The 27275-nt window shown below is 42.4% G+C and overlaps 1 protein-coding gene and 1 long non-coding RNA gene across 3 annotated transcripts; one reads left to right on the forward strand and one right to left on the reverse strand.

The window, feature by feature from the left end:
* Positions 1 to 326: 326 nt before the first annotated feature.
* Positions 327 to 27275, reverse strand: wdr91 (WD repeat domain 91). Of its 2 annotated transcripts, XM_069721979.1 has the most exons (19): positions 27129 to 27275; positions 26938 to 26984; positions 24483 to 24626; positions 24176 to 24355; positions 22214 to 22421; positions 21993 to 22075; positions 20206 to 20315; positions 12451 to 12622; positions 11664 to 11867; positions 10789 to 10976; positions 10632 to 10686; positions 10431 to 10526; positions 9984 to 10078; positions 8867 to 9020; positions 7969 to 8077; positions 6213 to 6325; positions 5898 to 6005; positions 5513 to 5602; positions 327 to 733 (listed from the first exon to the last, which is right to left on the reverse strand). In XM_069721979.1, the coding sequence occupies exons 3-19, from the start codon at positions 24603 to 24605 to the stop codon at positions 569 to 571; spliced, it is 2253 nt and encodes a 750-aa protein (XP_069578080.1). In that variant the 5' UTR covers positions 24606 to 24626; positions 26938 to 26984; positions 27129 to 27275; the 3' UTR covers positions 327 to 568. The 2 variants fall into 2 exon arrangements, with proteins under 2 accessions (XP_069578080.1, XP_069578079.1); XM_069721978.1 differs by lacking the exon at positions 26938 to 26984.
* Positions 3073 to 3767, forward strand: LOC138634821 (uncharacterized). Its single transcript, XR_011312033.1, has 4 exons — positions 3073 to 3102; positions 3361 to 3384; positions 3488 to 3510; positions 3745 to 3767. It is a non-coding gene; the product is annotated as an uncharacterized lncRNA (long non-coding RNA).

Here is a 27275-nt window from a genome sequence, read left to right on the forward strand (position 1 = left end):
CAGACCTGATTCACAGCACAGGCAAAGCACAGGCATTACTAATAACATTCAAAGAAATGGCATTTATTCAGTGCCAGCCTCCAGAGTCCTGTTCTACGGTTTACTGGGATACTTGAAGCAACCGAGGTGACACGAAATACAATTTGTGTCACCTGTGGTTTTCCAAGTCAAAATGTCTGCAGGGGAAAAAGGCATGTTATGAACCAAAATCATAATGAATTCAACCCTAATCTATGACTTTACAAAAAACTTACCCCAGCCTCAAATCCTCCAGCGACCGAAGAATTGTTTGAATAGTCGAATAAAAAAGAAAAGGGTACAAAAACTAAATCATAAAAAAATCTTTTTATTTGATTTAACAGCTCTCAGAAAGAACACGCCATGAGATTGTAATACTAACTGGAATTTAACAACAGTTTGGTGAGTTTTCACTGTTTTTATAACAGGCAACACTATTGATCAGGTCCTGGAATGATATCTATCAGTAACAGCGCAGACTAAATCAGTATATTTTCAACTAAACCCTGATGACCTCTGACCCCTCTGGTGTCCTCAATCAGGTCCTCAGTCAGGACTTCTGTGCCAGGAGCGTACTCAGCTTGATCTTCCCGTCCATGGAGGCTGTCAGGCAGGTGCCGCAGTCCACCGCCGAGGACCAATCAACTGTCACCACCGGAGCTTTGTGCCCGCCCAGCGACAGCACTCTATCCAGAGCCGGCTCCCCATTGGTCAGCTGCAGGTACACGCAAGATATAAAGTAAAAAACTAAAAACAATTCAACTAGTAAAATATTGAAAGAGAAAAAGAATAAAATACATAATAAATTAATAAATATTGCATAAAAGAAATCAATTAATTTTAGATATTTTAATTGTTTTCGCCAGTCAAAGATTTACAGTTAACTAAATAAAGTTTAAATGTATCAAAGAGATAGAAGATAAAGGTGAAGATGAATATGAAGGTGAAGATAAAGGTGAAGATGAATATGAAGGTGAAGATAAAGGTGAAGATGAAGGTGAAGATGAATATGAAGGTGAAGGTGAAGATGAAGGTGAAGATGAAGGTGAAGGTGAAGATAAAGGTGAAGATGAAGGTGAAGATGAAGGAGAAGGTGAAGATAAAGGTGAAGATGAAGGTGAAGATGAATATGAAGGTGAAGATGAAGGTGAAGATGAAGGTGAAGATGAAGATGAAGGTGAAGATGAAGATGAATGTGAAGGTGAAGGTGAAAGTGAAGGTGAAGGTGAAGGTGAAGGTGAAGATGAAGGTGAAGATGAAGGTGAATGTGAACGTGAAGATAAAGGTGAAGATAAAGGTGAAGATGAAGATGAAGGTGAAGGTAAAGGTGAATATAAAGGTGAAGATGAAGGTGAAGATGAATGTGAAGATGAAGGTGTAGGTGAAGATAAAGGTGAAGGTGAAGATGAATGTGAAGGTGAAGGTGAAGGTGAAGATGAAGGTGAAGATAAAGGTGAAGATGAAGGTAAAGGTAAATATAAAGGTGAAGATGAAGGTGAAGGTGAAGATAAAGGTGAAGATAAAGGTGAAGATGAAGGTGGAGATAAAGGTGAAGACGATGATGAAGGTGAAGGTAAAGGTGAATATAAAGGTGAAGATGAAGTGAAGATGAATGTGAAGGTGAAGGTGAAAGTGAAGATGAAGGTGAAGGTGAAGGTAAAGGTGAAGGTGAAGATAAAGGTGAAGGTGAAGGTGAAGATGAATGTGAAGGTGAAGGTGAAAGTGAAGGTGAAGGTAAAGATGAAGGTGAAGATAAAGGTGAAGATAAAGGTGAAGATGAAGGTAAAGGTGAAGATAAAGGTGAATATGAAGGTGAAGATGAATGTGAAGATGAAGGTGAAGGTGAAGGTGAAGGTGAAGATGAAGGTGAAGATAAAGGTGAAGATGAAGATGAAGATGAAGATGAATGTGAAGGTGAAAGTGAAGGTGAAGGTGAAGGTGAAAGTGAAGGTGAAGATGAAGGTGACGATGAAGATAAAGGTGAAGATGAACGTGAAGATAAAGGTGAAGATGAAGGTGGAGATAAAGGTGAAGATGAAGGTGAAGATGAATGTGAAGGTGAAGGTGAAGGTGAAGATGAATATGAAGGTGAAGGTGAAGATGAATATGAAGGTGAAGATGAAGGTGAAGATGAAGGTGAAGGTGAATATGAAGGTGAAGATGAAGGTGAAGATGAAGGTGAAGATGAATATGAAGGTGAAGATGAAGGTGAAGATGAAGGTGAAGGTGAAAGTGAAGTTGAAGGTGAAGATGAAGGTGAAGGTGAAGATAAAGGTGAAGATGAAGGTGAAGATGAAGGAGAAGGTGAAGATAAAGGTGAAGATGAAGGTGAAGATGAATGTGAAGATGAAGGTGAAGGTGAAAGTGAAGATGAAAGTGAAGATAAAGGTGAAGATGAAGATGAATGTGAAGGTGAAGGTGAAAGTGAAGGTGAAGGTGAAGGTGAAGATGAAGGTGAAGATGAAGGTGAAGGTGAAGGTGAAGATGAATGTGAAGATGAAGGTGAAGGTGAAGATAAAGGTGAAGATGAAGGTGAAGATGAATGTGAAGATGAAGGTGAAGGTGAAGATGAAAGTGAAGATAAAGGTGAAGATGAAGATGAAGGTGAAGGTGAATGTGAAGGTGAAGATGAAGGTGAAGGTAAAGGTGAAGGTGAAGATAAAGGTGAAGATGAATGTGAAGGTGAAGGTGAAGGTGAAGGTAAAGGTGAAGGTGAAGATAAAGGTGAAGGTGAAGATGAATATGAAGGTGAAGATGAAGGTGAAGATGAAGGTGAAGATGAATATGAAGGTGAAGATGAAGGTGAAGATGAAGATGAATGTGAAGGTGAAGGTGAAAGTGAAGATGAATGTGAAGGTGAAGATAAAGGTGAAGATGAAGGTGAAGATGAATGTGAAGATGAAGGTGAAGGTGAAAGTGAAGATGAAAGTGAAGATAAAGGTGAAGATGAAGATGAAGGTGAAGGTGAAGGTGAAGGTGAAGGTGAAGGTGAAGGTGAAGGTGAAGATGAAGGTGAAGGTGAAGGTAAAGGTGAAGATAAAGGTGAAGATGAATGTGAAGGTGAAGGTGAAGGTGAAGATGAAGGTGAAGGTGAAGATAAAGGTGAAGATAAAGGTGAAGATAAAGGTGAAGATGAAGATGAAGGTGAAGGTAAAGGTGAATATAAAGGTGAAGATGAAGGTGAAGATGAATGTGAAGATGAAGGTGTAGGTGAAGATAAAGGTGAAGGTGAAGATGAATGTGAAGGTGAAGGTGAAGGTGAAGATGAAGGTGAAGATAAAGGTGAAGATGAAGGTAAAGGTAAATATAAAGGTGAAGATGAAGGTGAAGATGAAGGTGAAGGTGAAGATAAAGGTGAAGATAAAGGTGAAGATGAAGGTGGAGATAAAGGTGAAGACGATGATGAAGGTGAAGGTAAAGGTGAATATAAAGGTGAAGATGAAGGTGAAGATGAATGTGAAGATGAAAGTGAAGGTGAAGATAAAGGTGAAGGTGAAGATGAATGTGAAGGTGAAGGTGAAGGTGAAAGTGAAGGTGAAAGTGAAGATGAAGGTGAAGATAAAGGTGAAGATAAAGGTGAAGATGAAGGTAAATGTGAATATAAAGGTGAAGATGAAGGTGAAGATGAATGTGAAGATGAAGGTGAAGGTGAAGATGAAAGTGAAAGTGAAGATGAAAGTGAAGATGAAGGTGAAGATGAAGGTGAATGTGAACGTGAAAGTGAAGATGAATGTGAAGGTGAAGGTGAAAGTGAAGATGAAGGTGAAGGTGAAGGTAAAGGTGAAGGTGAAGATAAAGGTGAAGGTGAAGGTGAAGATGAATGTGAAGGTGAAGGTGAAGGTGAAAGTGAAGGTGAAGGTAAAGATGAAGGTGAAGATAAAGGTGAAGATAAAGGTGAAGATGAAGGTAAAGGTGAAGATAAAGGTGAATATGAAGGTGAAGATGAATGTGAAGATGAAGGTGAAGGTGAAGGTGAAGGTGAAGATGAAGGTGAAGATAAAGGTGAAGATGAAGATGAAGATGAATGTGAAGGTGAAGGTGAAAGTGAAGGTGAAGGTGAAGGTGAAAGTGAAGGTGAAGATGAAGGTGACGATGAAGATAAAGGTGAAGATGAACGTGAAGATAAAGGTGAAGATGAAGGTGGAGATAAAGGTGAAGATGAAGGTGAAGATGAATGTGAAGGTGAAGGTGAAGGTGAAGATGAATATGAAGGTGAAGGTGAAGATGAATATGAAGGTGAAGATGAAGGTGAAGATGAAGGTGAAGGTGAATATGAAGGTGAAGATGAAGGTGAAGATGAAGGTGAAGATGAATATGAAGGTGAAGATGAAGGTGAAGATGAAGGTGAAGGTGAAAGTGAAGTTGAAGGTGAAGATGAAGGTGAAGGTGAAGATAAAGGTGAAGATGAAGGTGAAGATGAAGGAGAAGGTGAAGATAAAGGTGAAGATGAAGGTGAAGATGAATGTGAAGATGAAGGTGAAGGTGAAAGTGAAGATGAAAGTGAAGATAAAGGTGAAGATGAAGATGAATGTGAAGGTGAAGGTGAAAGTGAAGGTGAAGGTGAAGGTGAAGATGAAGGTGAAGATGAAGGTGAAGGTGAAGGTGAAGGTGAAGATGAATGTGAAGATGAAGGTGAAGGTGAAGATAAAGGTGAAGATGAAGGTGAAGATGAATGTGAAGATGAAGGTGAAGGTGAAGATGAAAGTGACGATAAAGGTGAAGATGAAGATGAAGGTGAAGGTGAATGTGAAGGTGAAGATGAAGGTGAAGGTAAAGGTGAAGGTGAAGATAAAGGTGAAGATGAATGTGAAGGTGAAGGTGAAGGTGAAGGTAAAGGTGAAGGTGAAGATAAAGGTGAAGGTGAAGATGAATGTGAAGGTGAAGGTGAAAGTGAAGGTGAAGGTAAAGATGAAGGTGAAGATAAAAGTGAAAATAAAGGTGAAGATGAAGGTAAAGGTGAAGATAAAGGTGAAGATGAAGGTGAAGATGAATGTGAAGATGAATGTGAAGGTGAAGGTGAAGATAAAGGTGAAGGTGAAAGTGAAAATGAAAGTGAAGATAAAGGTGAAGATGAAGATGAATGTGAAGGTGAAGGTGAAAGTGAAGGTGAAGGTGAAGGTGAAAGTGAAGGTGAAGATGAAGGTGACGATGAAGATAAAGGTGAAGATGAAGGTGAAGATAAAGGTGAAGATGAAGGTGGAGATAAAGGTGAAGATGAAGGTGAAGATGAATGTGAAGGTGAAGGTGAAAGTGAAGATAAATGTGAAGATGAAGGTGAAGGTGAAGAAAAAGGTGAAGATAAAGGTGAAGATGAAGGTGAAGATGAAAGTGAAGGTGAAGGTGAAGGTGAAGATGAAAGTCAAGATGAAGGTGAATGTGAAGGTGAAGGTGAAGATGAAGGTGAATGTGAAGGTGAAGGTGAAGGTGAAGATGAAGGTGAAGGTGAAGATGAAGGTGAAGATGAAGGTGAATGTGAAGATGAAAGTGTAATTACTCTGTATATGAGTCCTCCAGAGCTGGAGCAGGTCAGGACGTGTTGTCCTTCAGAGTCGAAGGCAAACAGTCGACCTCGAGGAACCTGAACCTGCACAAAAGTTAATTCTCAATATTTAAAAAGAAACTCACTGAGTTTTAATTGATCTATTTAACACTTTGACACATTTACATCCGCAAGATTTTTTTTTTTTTTTTTTTTTTTTTAGAATTTAAAATGCAAAATCTATTCTTATGCTTTAATTCACAGATTTATTTTCTTCTGAGTCATTGCGGGGGCCTGTTCATGTCTACTGAAGAGAAGTAAATCAGTTGTAGATGATAAACAAAAACTGAGGCAGTCCCTGATGAGGTAAACTGTCTGTTTCCATGGAAACGCTGCCTACCTGTTTGTATCCACTGTATCCCGACAGGACGAAGGGCCCAGTCGCGTCCTGAGGTAAACCCTGCTCTGACTGCTTCACCCCACAGCGATGGATGTTCCACTGGATGAACTACTCACACACACACACACACACACACACACACACACACACACACACACACACACACACACACACACACACACACACACACACACACACACACACACACACACACACACACACACACACACATTTACTCACTTCATGGCGCGTACACACTCTCGCATTAAAGCACAGCTTCATGATATGAAGTCATTCTGAGGGACTTTTTCTCACCTTGCCGTCTTCTCCGATGCTGAAGACGGTGTTTTCGTCGTAGCTGAACTCCACGCTGTAAACTTCTCCATCGTGAGCTCTCCAGCTCATCGCGCTCTCATACCTCTGCATATCTACAGCAGGACAGACAGACAGTTCAGAGGACTGTCTTCACCTTTTCATGTGAACATTTACAGGAAGTGTTCCAAAATCATTCACGAGTAAAACTGCAGAATGTTTCCATGATGAAGATGAAGGCATCTTGGTGGATCTTCTTGCCTCCATTCAGTCACGTAACTACTGACTGTTGTCCCCCCCCCGCCCCCCCAAGGTTAATAAAGGTGGTTTTGAGTCATTCCCTCGCCTCAAAAACATTCCCTGGCCCATTTTACTTCCCATTAATAGCAGTTTATTGAAATGTTCCTAAACTGCATGTTTCATTAAAACTGTATTATTTCAATCCATTACTCAACTATTCATTTTAGTTGCATGTTGAAAATGATAGTTTGTTTGTCTGATGTCCGTCCGGCCTCTCGCTTGGGATTTGCTGTGTGTGTGTGTGTGTGTGTGTGTGTGTGTGTGTGTGTGTGTGTGTGTGTGTGTGTGTGTGTGTGTGTGTGTGTGTGTGTGTGTGTGTGTGTGTGTGTGTGTGTGTGTGTGTGTGTGTGTGTGTGTGTGTGTGTGTGTGTGTGTGTGTGTGTGTGTGTGTGTGTGTGTGTGTGTGTGTGTGTGTGTGTGTGTGTGTGTGTGTGTGTGTGTGTGTGTGTGTGTGTGTGTGTGTGTGTGTGTGTGTGTGTGTGTGTGTGTGTGTGTGTGTGTGTGTGTGTGTGTGTGTGTGTGTGTGTGTGTGTGTGTGTGTGTGTGTGTGTGTGTGTTTGCACCGAGGCCGGTCACAGTTCTGTTCTGAACACTTTCAGCTTCCCCACTTCATAAATAAAACTGAGGGCCATGTTTGATGGACGATTTGCGTATTCTTAGATCCGTATGAATGAAATGAAGGTAAAGGTGTAGTTCTAAACCCTTTTAGAGCATTAGGGATATTTTCTTCCTTGGAAAATAATCTAAACATTCAACTCAGATGAACAGATTCTTTTCTACTCAGTGCCAGGAGAGAAAGTCTAAGTGTTGTGTTGTAAGGGAGAGCTGTTGGTGCTTTAATCGGGCTGCATGTTGTGTAAAATGTCAACTTTGTGGAAAAGCAACGTTTATGATAGCTGGCTATTTCAGCCTTCTGGAGTCACAACAGTCCCGTAAACTGTGATGTAACAAATAGTCAGCATTTGTCTGTGAATTTGAGAATATCAGCTGAATTAGTGAACTGACGTTATGTTTCTGCCCTGTTTGTCATCATTAAAATGAGTGTGTGCTTTTTGTGTGTTCGGTCGTCTTTATTTTTTAAGATATGCGAACTGACGGCGCTTTTGCAAGTGTGCAGATCGTTTATTATTGTTCTGCACATGTAGGTCTTTATAATCTTTGGTCATCGTTTTTATAACAAGGAAATGTACTTACAATTTAGCCCATATTGTGCATTTTATAGTCCAGGAAACTACGTGGCTCAATGGTTTAGTTTAGATGATCAATCTTGATAAGCGCTTCGTGCATCAGTGGTATTTATGTGTTTATCTGTATTTGTGATGTAACTGAAACATCACAAATTTGAATGTTTTTATGAATCTGGGAGATCAGTGCCAAGATTCAGAATCTCTCCTCTAAGCTTTGGACCTGATATTGAGATTTGACTGATTATCATTGGATGGTAAAGAGTCCCACTGACCGAACAGTCTGATGACTCCGTCAGCGGCTCCGGTCACCAGCAGGTTCCCGTTGTGGTTGAAGGCGGTGCAGTTGATGGCGACCGGATCCGGTTCCAGAGAGAACTGCAGCTGAGAGGTGGACAGTCATAACACTGATCAGCTTACAGCTGCAGGAAACTCATGGGATGAAGATGATGCTGAAGATGCTGACATTAATCAGCATTATTTGTCACCAGTTACTTTGCATCCTAACATGAATACTAGCATGTCCTGTTTAGCATGTTTTCTGGAAGCAGCTGTGTGCAAAGCGTCATGCTAAAATGCATATTGCATATTCACAGCATATATGTAAAAGAACTTATGAGACTTTTCTATACAAATTAACATTTGTTTCATTCAAGCCAAACAGTCTCAGCCAATCACAGGTCATCTCTCTGTATTTCACTGAACAGAGTTTTTAAAATCTGCCGGCTGAGACATGACGGGATGAATGCTCAATGAGCAGAGCGTGTGCACCACAGACATGAAGCAGTCAAGATGGCCAACTTCCTGCTGATGCCAACTTGAATGGGAATATAGTAATTCAGTCATGTGGCTCTTCAAGACTTTCCAAATGTTATGGACCACATTTTAATGGTGAAATGAGTCATTTTGAGAAAGAAAATTTATTCAGAGAAAAGTTCTGCTCTCATAGTTTACGGTTCTTTGAAGATGTCAACCCAACATGCCTAAAGGTTTTTCTGGATCCAGTGTCTCATGAGGATATCAGGTACCGGAACAATGACATGTTCGTTCACAGTGCACATGCTAATAATGTGATTTGGAGTTAAAGGGAAACTCCACCAATTTACAAAGAAGGAGTTGTAGTTCTTCCTTGTAATATTATCTGAGCTGTTACTGAACTCGCTGGTTAACTACCTGCTGTTTCACCGTCTTGGTGTCCCAAAGCAGCAGTTGACCCGACACCGGTATCGGAAGTCGAGGAGCCGACTCAACACTTCCAGAGTGACTGAGAGCTGCAGCTGAACAGACGAACGACGAGCCGCTGGGGCTGCAGGCTAAAGACAAGATCCTGAAACACAAAGAACAGTCGGACGTTCACAATGACAATATGTTAAAGTCAAGCATGTCGTGTATTCGTTTTGTAAAATGTCTTGACAACTATTGGATGGGATGCCCTGATTTAATTTTTTACAAATTACACCTTTGAGGCTGCGCCTCCTCCCAGGCAGCTTCTGTACCCTGGTAGAACTGCACCAACGCTGGGAAGAGTTTGGCACGCGGTGGAGAACTCTTTCAGGTTTAGGAACACTGCATTTAATACTCCATTATAATTAAAGGTTGTGCACTTAATATATCTCTTCATGCACAAAATGTACCGTGTGTGTGCTGTACTCGAATTCAATTCGATTTAATTTCATTTATAAAGCGCCAAATCACAACACAAGTTACTTTAAGGCACTTTACACATTAAAGTCTTTACAGCTGAACTTTACAATATTATAGAGAAACTCAACAATTCCCACATAAGCTAGGAGGAAAAACTCCTCTTTCAGGGAGCAAAACCTCCAACAGAGGGAAGAAAAACTCAGTTTAACAGGAAGAAACCTCAAACTGAACCATTTGTTGTATATTATATGAAATATACACTATAAAGTTTATTTTTATATGTTATGTGGTTTACATTCAGCATGTAAAATGATCTTGAAAGAAAATAGTGACTAAAAGTGGCAAATAAATGCAACGCAGGAGCTGGACCTGACGGATGTGCATCAAAAGCTGTGCACGGTTCCAGAAATGCAAGAATAAATATTGCACTCAAATTTACTTTTAAACAGCAGCTTTTCTGGTTTCCAGAAAATGTATTTATTTTTTACATACTGAAAATACTCATATAAAGGTACTGTGACATTGAGTGTTTTTCCTCCCATGCTGCATGCACCTTCTTCACTGTTTCTAAATGTGTTTTCCTGTTTATAACACAGAGGACCTCTGAGATTACAGGACAGTTACTGAAGGAGACAGAAAGTGTTACCGGGGAAAAGTTTCATCGATGTTCATCTCATAGAGATTCTTCTTGGCCTCTGTATCGTACAGCCGCACGGTGCCAACGCCGCTGCCTAGCAACAACTGACCCCACACACACACACACACACACACACACGCACACGCACGCACGCACGCACGCACGCACGCACGCACGCACACACACACACACACACACACACACACACACACACACACACACACACACACACACACACACGGTGTGTTATGTGAACATTGTTAAATGATCAAAACCAAGAAAATGACTTCATGAATATTAAACCGTCTCACAGGTTCACTGTATTTATTTATAATTCCTGTAATGGACAGTGAGTTCAGTACCGTGTTAATAATTAAATGTAATCATGGAAATAAGAAATGCTGTGAACTGAATGAAAGCTGCTGCTCATGTGCAGTTCCTATGTCTCGTCCCTACCAGTCTGTCCGGCTTGGTGGCCCACTCCAGAGACAGGAGAGGAGACTTGGACATGATGGTGGCTTTGGTCTGCATGATGGGGTTGAAGGACCACACCTGAGGAAGAGGGGGCGAGGAGGAAGGCTTTATTATCACTTTCTATTAGTTACAGGAGACTCTTCCTGTTCGATGGTCATATAACTCTGGAAAAACATGATTCACCTTGATGACTCCGTCTACATCCAAACTAGCAACCCGGCGACCGGAACAGTCGACCCTGAAATCATAAAGGACGACCGAAAGTAAAGAGAGCGAGACTCGTTTTTTAAGTTTGTGTTTATGGCTGATGCTGCTGAAGAGTGAGCGGCCGGAGGCAGACCTGCAGTGCATGATGGAGGAGTGGTGTTCTCCGTACTCCTCCTGGCTGAGTTTGATGAAAGGCTGTTCCGCCGGCAGGCCTCCCCCCTCTGCTGCGGCCCCCCAGCTCTTGCTGTTGGAGGAGTCCGGTTCGTTGGAGGTCTCTGAGGAAGGCTCGACCTCCCCCGCCTCTCCTCTCCTCTCTGGTGTCTTACGACAGCACGCAGAACAAACCAATAAGTTTCAATTGACCAGACCAGAAAATTCTTTTGTGCGTTTTCATGAAACAGAAAAGCTGACTAGTCACAACAAGACAGTACAGAAAAGAGTTAATTCAACGTATGTGGACACCTGTGATGACTCTGACAGTTTATACTCAAACACAGCAAAGACAGCTTCTTCCATTTTAGACTCTCCTTGTTCAATACTTTCCGTTACAGCGTGAATCTGCGGTTCAAAGTTTACAAGAGTTGAACTCCACACAAACTAAATGAGTACATTTTCTTTGTTAACTAATTTGTGATCAAGCTTTTACTGTTACAAAATGCTGCTTTAACATTAAAGTCAAATGAACTGACATGCAAATTCAAAATACGGACCAAAGCAAAGCTGCTCACACTGTGACCTCTAACTTTAAGGGTGTTCATGATATAGTTACAGGAATCCAAGTAGCTCATCAATATTTCATACTATTCTACTGTTAACCCAGAAAAGTTTTCCTAAAAAGCTGTAGCTGACCAACAAACAAATGTTTGTTCAGCATTTTGGGAAACGGGCATGTTCACGTGTTCACATGCACTATCTAGAGGCAGGAGCCAATCAGCTTAGCTTTCCCAATATAATTGCAAATGCATAAGTTTTGGTGTGTATGAAACAGGTGAAGTGGCGTTCAGGTACCTGAGGTGGTGGTTTGGAGAAAAGCTCCTTCCTCTCTTTCTCATGATCTTGGAATCTCCTGTTTCTGGGGTTCTGGTTTGTGGCCTGGTTTGCTGACTGGTTTGTCGACTGTTGGGACTGGGAGGTTGCAGGTTCACTGGTCGATGACTGGCCGGAAGCTGGTTTCACCTCCTTAGCTTGGGCTGCCTCTTTAGACTTCGCAGGCTAAAAAAAAAAGCCAGAGAAGATTACAGCCATCAATATAAAAAAACAAAAACAGAAAAAAAAAAACGGTTTATCCCGTACAAGTTTCTGAGTGGACGTTTTGAAGCCTGATAGCGTGAAAGAACGAGACACCTGTCAATCAGTAGTACACATCCAATCACATCGCTCTTTGAAAGAGAAACCGAGCCTACTCCTTAAATCTGCTGCTGGAAACCAGGGAACTGAACTGATATCATTTAATGGGTGATAATTATACAATATAATTATTGAGCCGTCTCCTAGAACAACTAGACAAACCAGAGCTCGGTAGGTGGGACTATTAAAAGTCATCTTCCTGACCACACAAATGGTCACAGCTGTGGATGAAATGGACACAACTGCTGTGGTTCCTTAGTTGACCTTCAGAAAAAAAGTCTTCAATTAACATATTTCCTTCATCACTACTACTTTGTTGGAACAAAAGAAAACATACATCCAAACAGACAATGGTAATACTGAAGTGAAAACAGACTGATTGGTTATTACCAACTGGCACAAAGTCCAACCATTAGGACAACTTTTAGAGGATTTTAGCAGCTCACACCTGATTGGTTGGTGGGTCCTTTCTACCCACTGCTGCCTGGCCTGGCGACGACCCGGAAGTGACCTGAACCGGTTTCCCCGGAGTGCGTCTGGCCTGTGGTAGGAATGTGGAGAAGAAGTTTCTGGAAGGCGTGGTGGCGGCGCTCACGGCTCGCGTGCTCGACACCAAGTCCCTACGAAGGCAGAGAGAGCGAAAGTGGAGAAGCTTAACGACAATGTACCGAATAAATACAAACTAAATCCATGCGGCAATAAAGTCGAGGCTGAAGAGCACGCAGGGATCGATGACGAAGTTCAGATCGAACATTTGTCAAAGTTGTACACGAGTTTATCTCCATGTTGTTGCATGCTGGGATGTGTTTTATTTCATGTATTTCTTCGGTGTGTTTTTTTTTTTAAAGAAAATCCAAATGTCATGGGGAATTTAAAAAAAACAATTGTATTTTTGACATCTCTCCTTTCTGATCAATTCTGACAGCTTGGTAACTCTTGCTGGTGTCCTGGTTAGATTGAATGGGTAAATAATAGACCTGTATAAATTCATACATTTTTTTTTCCATCATTCTTGTCCACAGTAAAATTGTAAGTACCATAACCTCCCACCATGGACGTGATCCCATTGGACACTTTGGCCCCAAACAAAGTTCATCGCACCGTTGCATTCTGGAGTCAGTCAGAGACAGCTGATGGCTTCCATTTAAAACTACCATGGCTTACTAGTTTGAAGAAGCTCAAGCTGAGCATGTTTGTAAGAATTGTATGTTTATTACACATGGTCACATCTTCATTTGGAAAGGAATGTAATCCAAAAAGCTTGGGCCAAACTCCAACTGCTTTAAGCGCTGAAAAAATACATAAATCCAGATACAGAAATATATCCAAAGTTGGGATGCTGAGAGCAGACGTAGATACCCGGCCATTTTAGAGTTCAGGTAGATTTCTGAACTCAGAAGGCATCAAGTCCAAATCAGACTTTGTGGGAGATCCCTCACCAACTTCACCCATTTGTGTGGCGCTACAGTTCTTTGCTTGAATTTCTAATCCTGGTCGTTTTAATTACTGTTCCCTAAAGACTTGAGACAGTTTCAAATGTAATGTTGTTGGTGCAGTCAGAGATCTGAACACTCAGTGGTGGAATACTACTTAAAACAATGTTTATTTTTGTAATGTCAAAATTTGAAAAAAGAGTATTGTTGACAATGCATTGCAAAATGAATAAAGAACAAAATGTCTTAAAGGAAGACTGCTTAGATATGCAAGCAACAGGGTACATGGTTATCTTAATAATTAAGTTATACACCAGGTCTATTAGTAATGTAAACACTAGAGATGAACAGTAGACATAAAATAAACAAAACAGTGTGCAGCGTGCCTCTCTGAACAACTACCTCCATGCAGGGCAGCAGAGAGAAAATAGTTTTTGAGTTTGCCTCTAAATGAGACTTACACTTAGCATTAAGACTATCGAACAGCAAACGTCTACTAGATAGTTATGCAATTAACAGTAAGTCATTAGAGACTGTGACTATTTCAATAAATACTACAGCTGTTAAAGTTCAGGAGGTCCAAACACCTACCTGAACAAAGTCTCCTGAGTTTTTCCTATGAGGGAAAGCTTTGCTACAGAGAAAGTCAAGCAATGCCGGACTATCCAGTTTTCAAAGAGTTGTAACCCAAATGTGGTTTTGGAAGAATCCTTTGGAAGAAATCTGTCCATTTGTGTCCCGTCTGAAAGTACTGATGTCCAAGTAGCAGGATCTATGGCAGACATCAATTGTTTGCCATTAAAAAACAATGGAAAAAATACTCCTGATAGTTAAAGTAATCATTTCCCGATTTCAACGGGGCAAAGACGGGAATGTCAAAGCCTCCAAAAATCACGTGCAATCCTTTTCCACTTGGTACCAGATGGTGAAGTCAAAAATCATATACCGGTAACTGTTTCCAGGTACATCACAAGCCAATTGTGATGTAGAAGATGAACAAAGCTTGCACAGCGCAATGGAGCCTCCACTAAATGTTCCAAGTAGGTTACGGGACGCTGGAGGCTTGTCGGGTGGTGGCTGTCACCAAAAAGCATCGGTTGAACAAGACGGAGGAATTCTCCATCCTTCTTCCATCCTTCTTTTCTTCTGTACAAGTGAGAATGGCAGAGCACATTCCTCCTCAGATGTTGGTCCACTGCCGTGGCCATGGAAACGCTCTCATCAGGGCTTCATCCCATTGAGGACTGAGGTTGGTTGCTTCCATCAGACATAAGAGCCCACGTTGAGTACAATCACCAGGGTTGCACAGTTGCTCTTGACCTTATTGTAGAGCGTAGCGAACAGTGTTTGTTCAGTTTAGTTTGAGGTTCAGTGTCGGTCATGCTGCTATGACTCACACATTGGACACAACGGCTACTCGCTCAAAAGTATCTGTTACGATGGCATCTAGTTCTGCTTTTGCCATCAAATAGACAAGTTTTCAGTTTCAAATAAGCGCAAATTATCACACAGGACTAGACCACTGCAACGGCCTTTTAAGGGGTTTTAATGAACTGCATCAACTGGTGGAAAATGTGTCTGCTAGACTTTTAACTCAAGCCAGAAAAAAAGAGAACACATCAGTCCTCTGGTCCTCCACTTGTTTTGAGATTGACAGATTACCAACCTGTTTCCAAAAGAGTTGTGACGCTGTGTAAAATGTAAATCAAAACAAAATGCTATTATTTGCAAATCATGTAAACCCATATTTAATTGAAAAAAGACCAAACGTAACATATCACAAATTGAAACTGAAAATTTGTATCGTTTTATGAAAAAGATATGCTCATTTTCAATTTGATGCCAGCAACATGTTTCAAAGAAGTTGGGACAGGGTCAGCAAAAAAAAATATAATTGATTAGATTAACTGGAAACAGAGTCTCTCAGCAGTGAAGATGCCAACAATCTAAGAATAATGTTCCTCAACGTAAAACTACAAAGAATTAGTGGATTTCATCGTCTACGGTTCATAATATCATTAAAAGATTCCAAGAATCTGGAGAAATCTCTGAACACAAGGGACAAGGCTGGAAACCAATATTGGATGGTGGTGATCTTCGGGGCCTCAGGCAGCACTGCATTAAAAACACACTATTCTGGAGTGGAAATCACTGCATGGGCTCAGGAACACTTGTGAAAACCATCGTCTGTGAACACAGTTCATCGCTGCGTCCACAAATGATGTTAAAACTCTCCAAAGAAGAAACCAGATAGAAACATGATCCAGAAACACCGCCACCTTCTCTGGACCGAGATCGTTTAACACGCTGCATCCTCCAGGTTAAAGAGGAGAGGGACCATCCAGCTTGTTATCAGCTCAGTTCTAAAGCCAGCATCTGTGATGGTACAGGGATGCATTAGCGCACATGGCATGGGTAGCTTGAACATCTGGAAGGAAGCATGAATGCTGAATGATATATTCAGGTTTTGGAGCAACATATGCTGCCATCCAGACAACGTCTCTTTCAGGGAAGGTCTTGTTTATTTCAGCAGAACAACGTCCAACCACATTCTGCACGTATTCCAACAGCATGGTTCTCTAGTAGAAGAGTCTGCTGATAAACTGCAAGTGTCACCCATTGAAAACATCGGGAGCATCATGAAATGAAAAATACGACAAAGGAAACCCCAAAGTTTTGAGATGTTGAAATCCTCTATCAGGCAAGAATGGGACCACATTTCACTTTCAAAACTCCAGAAACTGGTGTCCTCAGTTCCCAAACGTTTCCAGAGTGAACATGAACCCGTCACAACTTTTTTGAAATGTGTTGCTGCCATCAAATTCAAAATTATCATCTATTTTCCAAAAAACAATAACATTTCTCAGTTTCAACATTTGTTATGTTGTCTTTGTCTTTATATTTATTAAATATGGAAAATCATTGCATTTTATTTTTATTTACCTTTTACACATCCTCAAAATGTTTTTGGAGACGTGGTTTTACTTCTGCAGCTCTTCCTGGCCAGGATTCAGATTATATTCTCTCAGAGTTGTTGTCTCAATAACCTTTGTGCAACCTGAGGTTTTCACACAACAAGTCGTTCTTGTGAAAGACTTGGAACGGCTGGTGGACCGTATGTTTGCTGTCAGGACTTCCTCAGAGCGCAGTAGGACCGGGTCCAGGTCTCGGTGGGTCGGGTCTGGCTCTAATGCAGACGTGGTACATCACAGTCACCGTGGGAGAAAACTACGCGAGGATTAAACGTGTTTAGGTTGGTTCCCCTCTAATCGGTTCTCTCTTTTTTAGAAGATTTAAGTACGTCAAGTTCAGGTCGGCTTTTGACGGGTTTGTTTCAGATTGGGTCCAAAATTTAGGATCTGTGAAGTCTCTCGAATGACCTGAGGAGTCAACACTCTTCTGTCCCTTCATTTGTATTTTTTTTTTACTTTTTCTGTGAACAGCTTTACCAGTAACTCTAATGTTTTTATGTTGGATATTTTTGTATATTAAAGTTCCTTATTATTGATGTTAAATCTTTTTGGTCAGCCTTCTGTCAACATGTAAAAATCAATCAGGAAATTTAAAAAAAATGGATTGTGCGAACAAGAAACAACAATTCATCAGCTGAATTGTTTATTTGGTAACATCAACTGCATCACAGCATACAGTTTAAATACTGTAACAGCACAAATACTTTAGCATTAGCCATAAGTTTGTTAATCAGTTATAAATATATAATAAATATGTTTTATATGAACACAAAAGAGCTCATTTTTCTTTGATTTAAAGTGCCTGAAATAATTATTCTAGAAGTGACTCTGGGATGAAGATACAGATACGAGGTAACTCCACAATTAAAACGCACACACACACACACATACAGATACACACGCACACTCACACAGGCTCACACACAGACAGACACACACACACACACACACACACACACACACACACACACACACACACACACACAGACACACACACACACACACACACACACACACACACACACACACACACACACACACACACACACACACACACACAGACAGACAGACACACACACACACACACACACACACACACACACAGACACACACACACACAGACACACACACACACACACACACACACACACACACACACACACACACACACACACACACACACACACACACACACACACACACACACACACACACACACACACACACACACACACACACACACAGACAGACACACACACACACACAGACACACACACACACACACAGACAGACAGACACACACACACACACACACACACACACACACAGACACACACACACACACACATACAGATACACACGCACACTCACACAGGCTCACACACAGACAGACACACACACACACTCACACAGACACACACACAGACAGACAGACACACACACACACACACACACACACACACACACACACACACACACACACACACACACACACACACACACACACACACACACACACACACACACAGACACACACACACACACACAGACAGACAGACACACACACACACACACACACACACACACACACACACACACACACACACAGACAGACACACACACACACACACACACACACACACACACACACACACACACACAGACAGACAGACAGACAGACACACACACACACACACACACACACACACACACACACACACACACACACACACACACACACACACACACACACACACACACACACACACACACACACACACACACACACAGACACACACACACACACACACACACACACACACACACACACACACACACACACACACACACACACACACACACACACACACACACACACACACACACACACACACACACACACACACACACACACACCCCTGACTCTCCTGATACTGCCGTTTCTACAGAGGATGAATAATGACAACAACCTCTGTAGTATTATTGAACATCTCTGACTTCCCTCTCAGGTGTCAGAGATGAATTTCAGAACTCAAATCACATCTTTCACTCATCAACAACTTCAGCGTCTTTCATTCGACAGGACGGCCGAGTTGTTTGAAATGAAGCTAACAAAGAGTTCTGTTTGATAAAAGTGACGAGTCAGACTTCATAGTGAAAGTATTAAAACCCCAGTAAAACAAATGCAGCGAGGTCAAACTGAACAACAAGCTAGTGTGGTTAAGTGCTCACATCATCCAGCGATTTGTGATAAAACATCAGGATACAGTATTGAAAAAGAGCTTTTAAATGTAAGATGGCAGCCATCCGTCTTTCTCGGTGCTGATCTGGTACGCTGCTTTAAAAAGAGCTTTTTCACAGGTTCTAAAGACGCGTCGTTGCAGGAAAGTAGCTTTTCCATGGACCGCCGCATTCCTGTTTACGTGGTGCGCTGCACATTAACCTCCTAATGAGACCAGACAGATGAAGCTCAGTGACCTACAGAATTTTCAAATGAAAGATGTGGAAGGAAGCTGCAGCTGTTCCTGAACCTGAATTTTTCCACTGCTGCTCCTGAACAGAAGAATCAGTGTGTTTATTGAGTGTTTTAAACAGAGGACACAAAAACACACTGATTTCTGGGTAAAATGATTAAATCTGCAGATATTTTGGAGGGTGATGAGGTCATGATGAGGTCATTTCCAGAACGGCAGCGTGTAATTTGAGACAACAGGACTCTGTCAAAATTCAAGTACTACACAGGTAAGAGTCCTGACATCTAAGGGCCTGATTTACTAAGATTTCAAATAAAGGTACTTAATTGCGTGTTTTTTCCAAAAGTTTGCCAAAAATATTTTGCACCTGTTTTGTGGGTGATTTACTGAATAATTGCGTCACTGATATCAGGTGCAAATCGCTGTATTTAAACAAGGGTTTGCGTGTTAAAGTGATTCCAGATATTAGAAAACAGAACGACCATAAAAGGAAAAGGAAATCTGATCCCATTGAAATTAAGAAATATAAAAATAACAAGAACAAAACACTTTATAGGAGATTATCAGCAAGGAAGTCTACTAAATACAGTCGTACTAAAATACACAACAATCACTTCTCCTGTTTCTACTTCCAGGTTCAGTAAATATCGTTGCAAGTGATAAATTGTTCTATTTGCATGTTCCCTCTCAGTATTTAACTCCTTCAGGTAGAAACATCCAATATTACATAAGATGGAGGAAAACACGCAGAATGGACAACGTGTGTTAAACTGCAGGTTAGAAAGACTCAATCCTCGCTGCACGTCGTCAGTACATCGGATGGAAAAAATGTCTGCAGGTTATGTGAAGTTTGCACGTGATTTTACACACGCAAACCTTCAGTAAATCAGGATGTAAGAACAGTATTTAATAGTGGACTAAGGGAAGTTTGTCATTTGGAAACAGAAACTGTGTGAGCATGTGCTAAAAACATGGTGGCCGGTACAGCCCCACCTGAAGCATCTAGCGGATGAATCCCGAGGCCACCAACACGGAGCGCGCAGCACAAGACACTTGTTTTTCTCTGTCGTATGAATGCAGCTTAACGCATCAGAAAAATAACTTTCCATTTTCATGTCAAGCATGGCAGCCATCTTGGGTCAGAGGAAATCAACCATGTTAGAAATGCATCGCCTCCCGGGCCGGTAAATAACTTTAAAAACAGCATGTTGTCCACTTGCTTTTAAAATCTACCCAAAGGACTTAAAAAAGAAAAAAAAGAAAGCGGACAGAATGGCAGCCATCTTTGTTGCAGTCAGTAAAGACAGTGATGTTAGTGTCTCACAGCTCAGTGTCTCCCAGTCGGTCCATGTTCTGGACGTACGCCGGCAGCCTGTGGTGGACCATCTCGTCCCCCTCCCTCTGGTCCCGGCTCTCCGTCTGCAGCGCGAACAGCTGGACGAGACCAGATGTGACACTCCAGGTCAGAGACAAGCAAACACGTCCATCTACGCCAACATCTTTACCCAAAACATCAGCATGGAAGAAAACCAGCCTGTGATCGACGTCAGCACGCGACTGTTCAACATAATGATGAAACTTTTCACTCAACTATGGAACTTTTTCAACTTTTTCTTGATATACAGTATAGAGATATTATAGGGAGCTCATGAAGCTAATCCTGGTAAGATTTCAATGACAACTTCATACAACTTATAGTCACCACTAAATAGGCCAATTCAAATGTTATAAGAGTAAGAAAAGTACTCGAAGTGGTGAAAGTTTTGAAACCATTTCAAGGAACAGACAAACACAAACCTGCTGCTAACTTTTTAAATAGTTTTTTTCTAAAAAAGAGAAATGAATAATAGCATAAAAAGATAATAATGCTGGGAGGCCGTTTTATGGTCATATTTGAGCGTTAACGTCGTGATGGGATGGAGGTCACTTCTAATCTCTGGACACATGCTGCAAGATAAATCATGGAATTTATTAAACTGATGATTGAAAAGATATTTTAATCCAAATTATGAAAAATTAAATATGGAGTGAAATGATTTCACATTTTGAAATGAATAATAGAACGTTTTAAATGAAGACACTTGTTTTAAAAGCAATTATGATGATCAGAAGGTTCCAGACAGCTCGTTGCACCACCGTGATGTTTATGCAGCAGGGAACCGGACGCCTCCATGAATTCATAAATATTACAAGTTAGGTTGTTTGATCAAAATGAGCAGCTGAATTACACGGTTTTGTGAGCGCGGGTTCGTGCACCTTTGCAATTTCAACACGGACCTGAAACCTGAGCAGAGAGCGCACATCCAACTGTTAAATGTTCGGGGTAACTGGGAGCTCCATCCGGTGGGTGGAGGTCAGCTTTCTGTTTAACGCACTCTGAACAGGCGTGTTGTCGCGTTGCAGAGCAGAAGTACCGTCGCTCCACAGTTCAGGTTGAATTCGCCGTTCAGTCGGACCCTGAAGGAAGAATTCTCCGGGTTGTGCTCGTGACCTTCTTCAGTCTTGGACAGTTGACGTTATGCTTCTCTTGAAGTGTCACTCAGAACATTCGTTCGACTCGTTGCTTTATTGCTTTATTTATCTCCCGTTGCTGATTTACTGACTTTGACACATTTTATTGGAGATCTTTGCTCAAATCTACGGTGAAGATTGCCAACGCTGACGTAGCAGCGGTCCCAGAAACACGTGGAAGACGGCGCTGATGTTGGAACACTTCATGATGAAGGTTACAGCTTCCTGCTGCTCCGTCACCGTGCTGCACACTGTTCACGCGCAACAGGAGCAGTCTCTGGACTTTCTGATTTCCCCTCGTATTTAAACTAAATGATGAGACAATTCAAATAATAATAAAATAGAATAAAAAAAATCAATGATGGTGTCAATGCTAGGTTAACGAAAGGACTTTTTAAAACTGAACGATGGGACTTTTTGGTCCGAATATAGTGACCACTGACAAAACACTGTAAAATACAGAGCGGACTGTTCAAGCTCATCCTGAGGATATTTCAATGATGTGACCGTGTAAATAAATCGGTGTGATTCACCGGTATTTATTTAAATAATGATTTCCATAACTAGGACTATTTAAATAATAAACAGGTGTATTCTCACCAGCTGGCGGAGCTGTTCGTTCTCTTCAGTCAGGCTGGTCATCTTCTGGACTTCAGCATCGAAGCTCAGCAGGACCGGCTGCGGTGGAAAAGAGTTAAGGACTGGAAACCAGCAAGTTCAGACAGCGGAGCAGCGTCACGTGACAGCATCGCTAATATTAACACCACCTGGATCCAAACCGGGCGTTAAAGTTTCAGGCTGTGGCTTCAGGTGAAGGATATGCATACACTGGAAGAGGACTGACAGGAAGTTGTGCAGTGAAACCATGAAGGTGTCGGACCACTGGCGCGAGAAGTACGGCGAGAAGGCGGGGTTCTGATCGGGGGTGGAGATAAACGGTAGGATGAACCAATCGCGCCACTCGGCCTGACCCTGCAGCTCCAACGCCTGCTTCTGGAAAAACTCCTGAGTCCTCTCAGAGTTTCCTTTCTGGGGAGGAGACAGAGCAGACGGGTGGTGTGCGGTATTTAGAAACAGACGGGTGGTGTACGGTACTCAGAAACAGACGGGTGGTGTGCGGTATTCAGAAACAGACGGGTGGTGTACGGTACTCAGAAACAGACGGGTGGTGTGCGGTATTTAGAAACAGACGGGTGGTGTACGGTACTCAGAAACAGACGGGTGGTGTGCGGTATTCAGAAACAGACGGGTGGTGTACGGTACTCAGAAACAGACGGGTGGTGTGCGGTACTCAGAAACAGACGGGTGGTGTGCGGTATTCAGAAACAGACGGGTGGTGTACGGTACTCAGACAGACGGGTGGTGTACGGTACTCAGAAACAGACGGGTGGTGTGCGGTATTTAGAAACAGACGGGTGGTGTACGGTACTCAGAAACAGACGGGTGGTGTGCGGTATTCAGAAACAGACGGGTGGTGTACGGTACTCAGAAACAGACGGGTGGTGTGCGGTATTCAGAAACAGACGGGTGGTGTACGGTACTCAGAAACAGACGGGTGGTGTGCGGTATTTAGAAACAGACGGGTGGTGTACGGTACTCAGAAACAGACGGGTGGTGTGCGGTATTCAGAAACAAACGGGTGGTGTACGGTACTCAGAAACAGACGGGTGGTGTGCGGTATTTAGAAACAGACGGGTAGTGTACGGTACTCAGAAACAGACGGGTGGTGTGCGGTATTCAGAAACAGACGGGTGGTGTACGGTACTCAGAAACAGACGGGTGGTGTGCGGTATTCAGAAACAGACGGGTGGACAGACGGGTGGTGTACGGTACTCAGAAACAGACGGGTGGTGTGCGGTACTCAGAAACAGACGGGTGGTGTGCGGTATTCAGAAACAGACGGGTGGTGTACGGTACTCAGACAGACGGGTGGTGTACGGTATTCAGACAGACGGGTGGTGTACGGTACTCAGAAACAGACGGGTGGTGTGCGGTATTTAGAAACAGACGGGTGGTGTACGGTACTCAGAAACAGACGGGTGGTGTGCGGTATTCAGAAACAGACGGGTGGTGTACGGTACTCAGAAACAGACGGGTGGTGTGCGGTACTCAGAAACAGACGGGTGGTGTGCGGTATTCAGAAACAGACGGGTGGTGTACGGTACTCAGACAGACGGGTGGTGTACGGTACTCAGAAACAGACGGGTGATGTGCGGTACTCAGAAACAGACGGGTGGTGTGCGGTATTCAGAAACAGACGGGTGGTGTACGGTACTCAGACAGACGGGTGGTGTACGGTATTCAGACAGACGGGTGGTGTACGGTACTCAGAAACAGACGGGTGGTGTGCGGTACTCAGAAACAGACGGGTGGTGTACGGTATTTAGAAACAGACGGGTGGTGTACGGTACTCAGAAACAGACGGGTGGTGTGCGGTATTCAGAAACAGACGGGTGGTGTACGGTACTCAGAAACAGACGGGTGGTGTGCGGTATTCAGAAACAGACGGGTGGTGTGCGGTACTCAGAAACAGACGGGTGGTGTGCGGTATTCAGAAACATACGGGTGGTGTACGGTACTCAGACAGAGCAGACGGGTGGTGTACGGTACTTAGAAACAGACGGGTGGTGTACGGTACTCAGAGATAGACGGGTGGTGTACGGTACTCAGAAACAGATGGGTGGTGTACAGTATTCAGAAACAGACGGGTGGTGTACAGTATTCAGAAACAGACGGGTGGTGTACGGTACTCAGACAGACGGGTGGTGTACGGTACTCTGTACCTGGATGGTGTTGATGACGTAGTATCTGTACAGGCTGGTTCTCAGCTTGTTCACTGTGGACCTGTAGACGTCCTCCAGCCTACAGAACAGGCGCCGGTCCAGGTAGAGCCAGTACTCCTTCAGACCGAACAGGTCAAAGTTCAGAACGAACAGCTGCAGCTGATCGATGATCTTATCCACCTGCAGACGTGAAACAGGAAGTCGTCCCGTTTAGAACTCGTTCACGGCTCAGACGTCCTTCATTCGCTAGAAGAGGAAAAGCGTTGAACACATCTGAGGTGAAACCAGCCGGTCGGTGTTTCCGTACCCTGAAGCCTTTCTCCTTGTCGGACTTGATCTCTCCATCCAGGTGTTTCAGAGTGCCGGTGAAGCCGCGGTAGATCAGGTACTCCCTCACGTGCTCATCTGTTCTCTCCACCGCAGACCCCATGCTGACCTCTGACCTCGCAGGCTGCAATGAAACACAGCATTGAATGTGGCCACAGGAAGATTTTCAAAATAAAAGACAACATTAACAATATTGATGAACCACAGGGGTGACATGTTTCTGACATTTATATCATGAAACGTTCACAACTACTTATATTACTAGCTCCCTTTCAATGAGACGCAGGTTGCTGCTTATTAATACTCCTGAATACAATATTTGTCAAACTAATAAACATTCACTGACTTTATAGAGCATTAAACAGAGCTTCTGTCCATCGCATTATACATCTCTGCTCTTTCCCAATAATGTAGTGAAACTACTGTGGTTTTAGTGCCCCAACAGTCGCTGCTGAACATACAGTGAACACACAGTGAACATACAGTGAACACAGTGAACATACAGTGAACACACAGTGAATACACAGTGAACACACAGTGAACATACAGTGAACACACAGTGAACATACAGTGAACACAGTGAACATACAGTGAACACACAGTGAATACACAGCGAACACACTGAATACACAGTGAACACACAGTGAACATACAGTGAACACACAGTGAACACACAGTGAACATACAGTAAACATACAGTGAACATACAGTGAACACACAGTGAATACACAGTGAATACACAGTGAACGCACAGTGAATACACAGTGAATACACAGTGAATGCACAGTGAACATACAGTGAACATACAGTGAACACACAGTGAACACACAGTGAATACACAGTGAATACACAGTGAACGCACAGTGAACACACAGTGAATATACAGTGAATACACAGTAAACGCACAGTGAATACACAGTGAATACACAGTGAATGCACAGTGAATACACAGTGAATACACAGTAAACGCACAGTGAATACACAGTGAATGCACAGTGAACATACAGTGAACACACAGTGAATACACAGTGAACACACAGTGAACATACAGTGAATACACAGTGAACACACAGTGAACACACAGTGAACACACAGTGAATACACAGTGAACACACAGTGAATATACAGTGAACACACAGTGAATACACAGTGAACACACAGTGAATACACAGTGAATACACAGTGAACACACAGTGAATATACAGTGAACACACAGTGAATACACAGTGAACACACAGTGGACACAGTGAACATACAGTGAACACACAGTGAATACACAGTGAACACACAGTGAATATACAGTGAATACACAGTGAACACACAGTGAACATACAGTGAATACACAGTGAACACACAGTGAACATACAGTGAACACACAGTGAATACACGTGAACACACAGTGAACACACAGTGAATACACAGTGAACACACAGTGAACACAGTGAACATACAGTGAACATACAGTGAACACACAGTGAATACACAGTGAATACACAGTGAACACAGTGAACACACAGTGAACACACAGTGAATACACAGTGAACGCACAGTGAACACACAGTGAATATACAGTGAATACACAGTAAACGCACAGTGAATACACAGTGAATACACAGTGAATGCACAGTGAATACACAGTGAATACACAGTAAATGCACAGTGAATACACAGTGAATGCACAGTGAACATACAGTGAACACACAGTGAATACACAGTGAACACACAGTGAACATACAGTGAACACACAGTGAACACACAGTGAACACACAGTGAATATACAGTGAACACACAGTGAATACACAGTGAATACACAGTGAACACACAGTGAATATACAGTGAACACACAGTGAATACACAGTGAACACACAGTGGACACAGTGAACATACAGTGAACACACAGTGAATACACAGTGAACACACAGTGAATATACAGTGAATACACAGTGAACACACAGTGAACATACAGTGAACACACAGTGAATACACGTGAACACACAGTGAACACACAGTGAATACACAGTGAACACACAGTGAACATACAGTGAACATACAGTGAACATACAGGTAAAAAGACCAAGGAAGTGTGCAGAGATCAATCAGGCCTTTACGGAGTTTAACAGAGGAAGAAAAAAAAAATCAAAGGACTCCGAGTACATTAAGAAAAACATTCTGCGGTATTGTACTGAAGTACTCTGTATATTAGTACACGTAGCAGTACTCTGTTAAAAAGTCATTTCATCTATCGAAGATCAGCATGCTGCTAAAACTGAGCTCGTTATGTTCAGAGGACAGCACACCTTCTGTAACAAGCTCCTGTGGATTAAAGTCGACCTGAGATGTGGTTGTTTTCAGAGACGAGCCTGGTGAAAGAAGTGTTGTTTTTCTGAACTCCGTTAAAGAAACGTGAAACTGGACATCACGGAGGAAACACCCACCTGCTGATGTGCTGCGTTGTTGTCTCTCAGGAACTGAAGCTTAGTTGCTTTTGTGTCCACAACAAACACGGTCAGGTTTATTTGTATAATTTGACGAATTATAAAACATTTGTTTTATTACATCTTCCGGATTAACGAGCAGTTGGTGTTTATAAAATACATTTTTAAATCATTGCTTAATGTTTCCATACCTGCGCGAATCACCGAGAAAATAAACCTTCAGCAGAAATGAAGCTTCTTCAGATCGCAGGACGTCCCGGAGCAGCCCGCCGTCCTCCGGTCATCTCGGGAGGCCGATCAAACGTTTCAAACAGCTCAGAAAGCCTCTTCCTGTTGTC

The sequence above is a fragment of the Brachyistius frenatus genome, unplaced genomic scaffold (assembly GCF_029030835.1).
Source record: "Brachyistius frenatus isolate BFR_SWC_R1_liver_20210118 unplaced genomic scaffold, ASM2903083v1 Contig_279, whole genome shotgun sequence".
NCBI lineage: Eukaryota > Metazoa > Chordata > Actinopteri > Embiotocidae > Brachyistius > Brachyistius frenatus.

Bases quoted from the DNA above. Each gene is read 5' to 3' on its own strand.
- wdr91 (XM_069721978.1), bottom strand. From the start codon at position 24,605: ATGGGGTCTGCGGTGGAGAGAACAGATGAGCACGTGAGGGAGTACCTG. The intron at 10,079-10,430 runs GTAGGGACGAGA...GTGTGGGGTCAG, and splicing joins CCACCAAGCCGGACAGACTG to TTGTTGCTAGGCAGCGGCGT. The intron at 9,021-9,983 runs GTAACACTTTCT...TTTGTGTTTCAG, and splicing joins ATCGATGAAACTTTTCCCCG to GATCTTGTCTTTAGCCTGCA.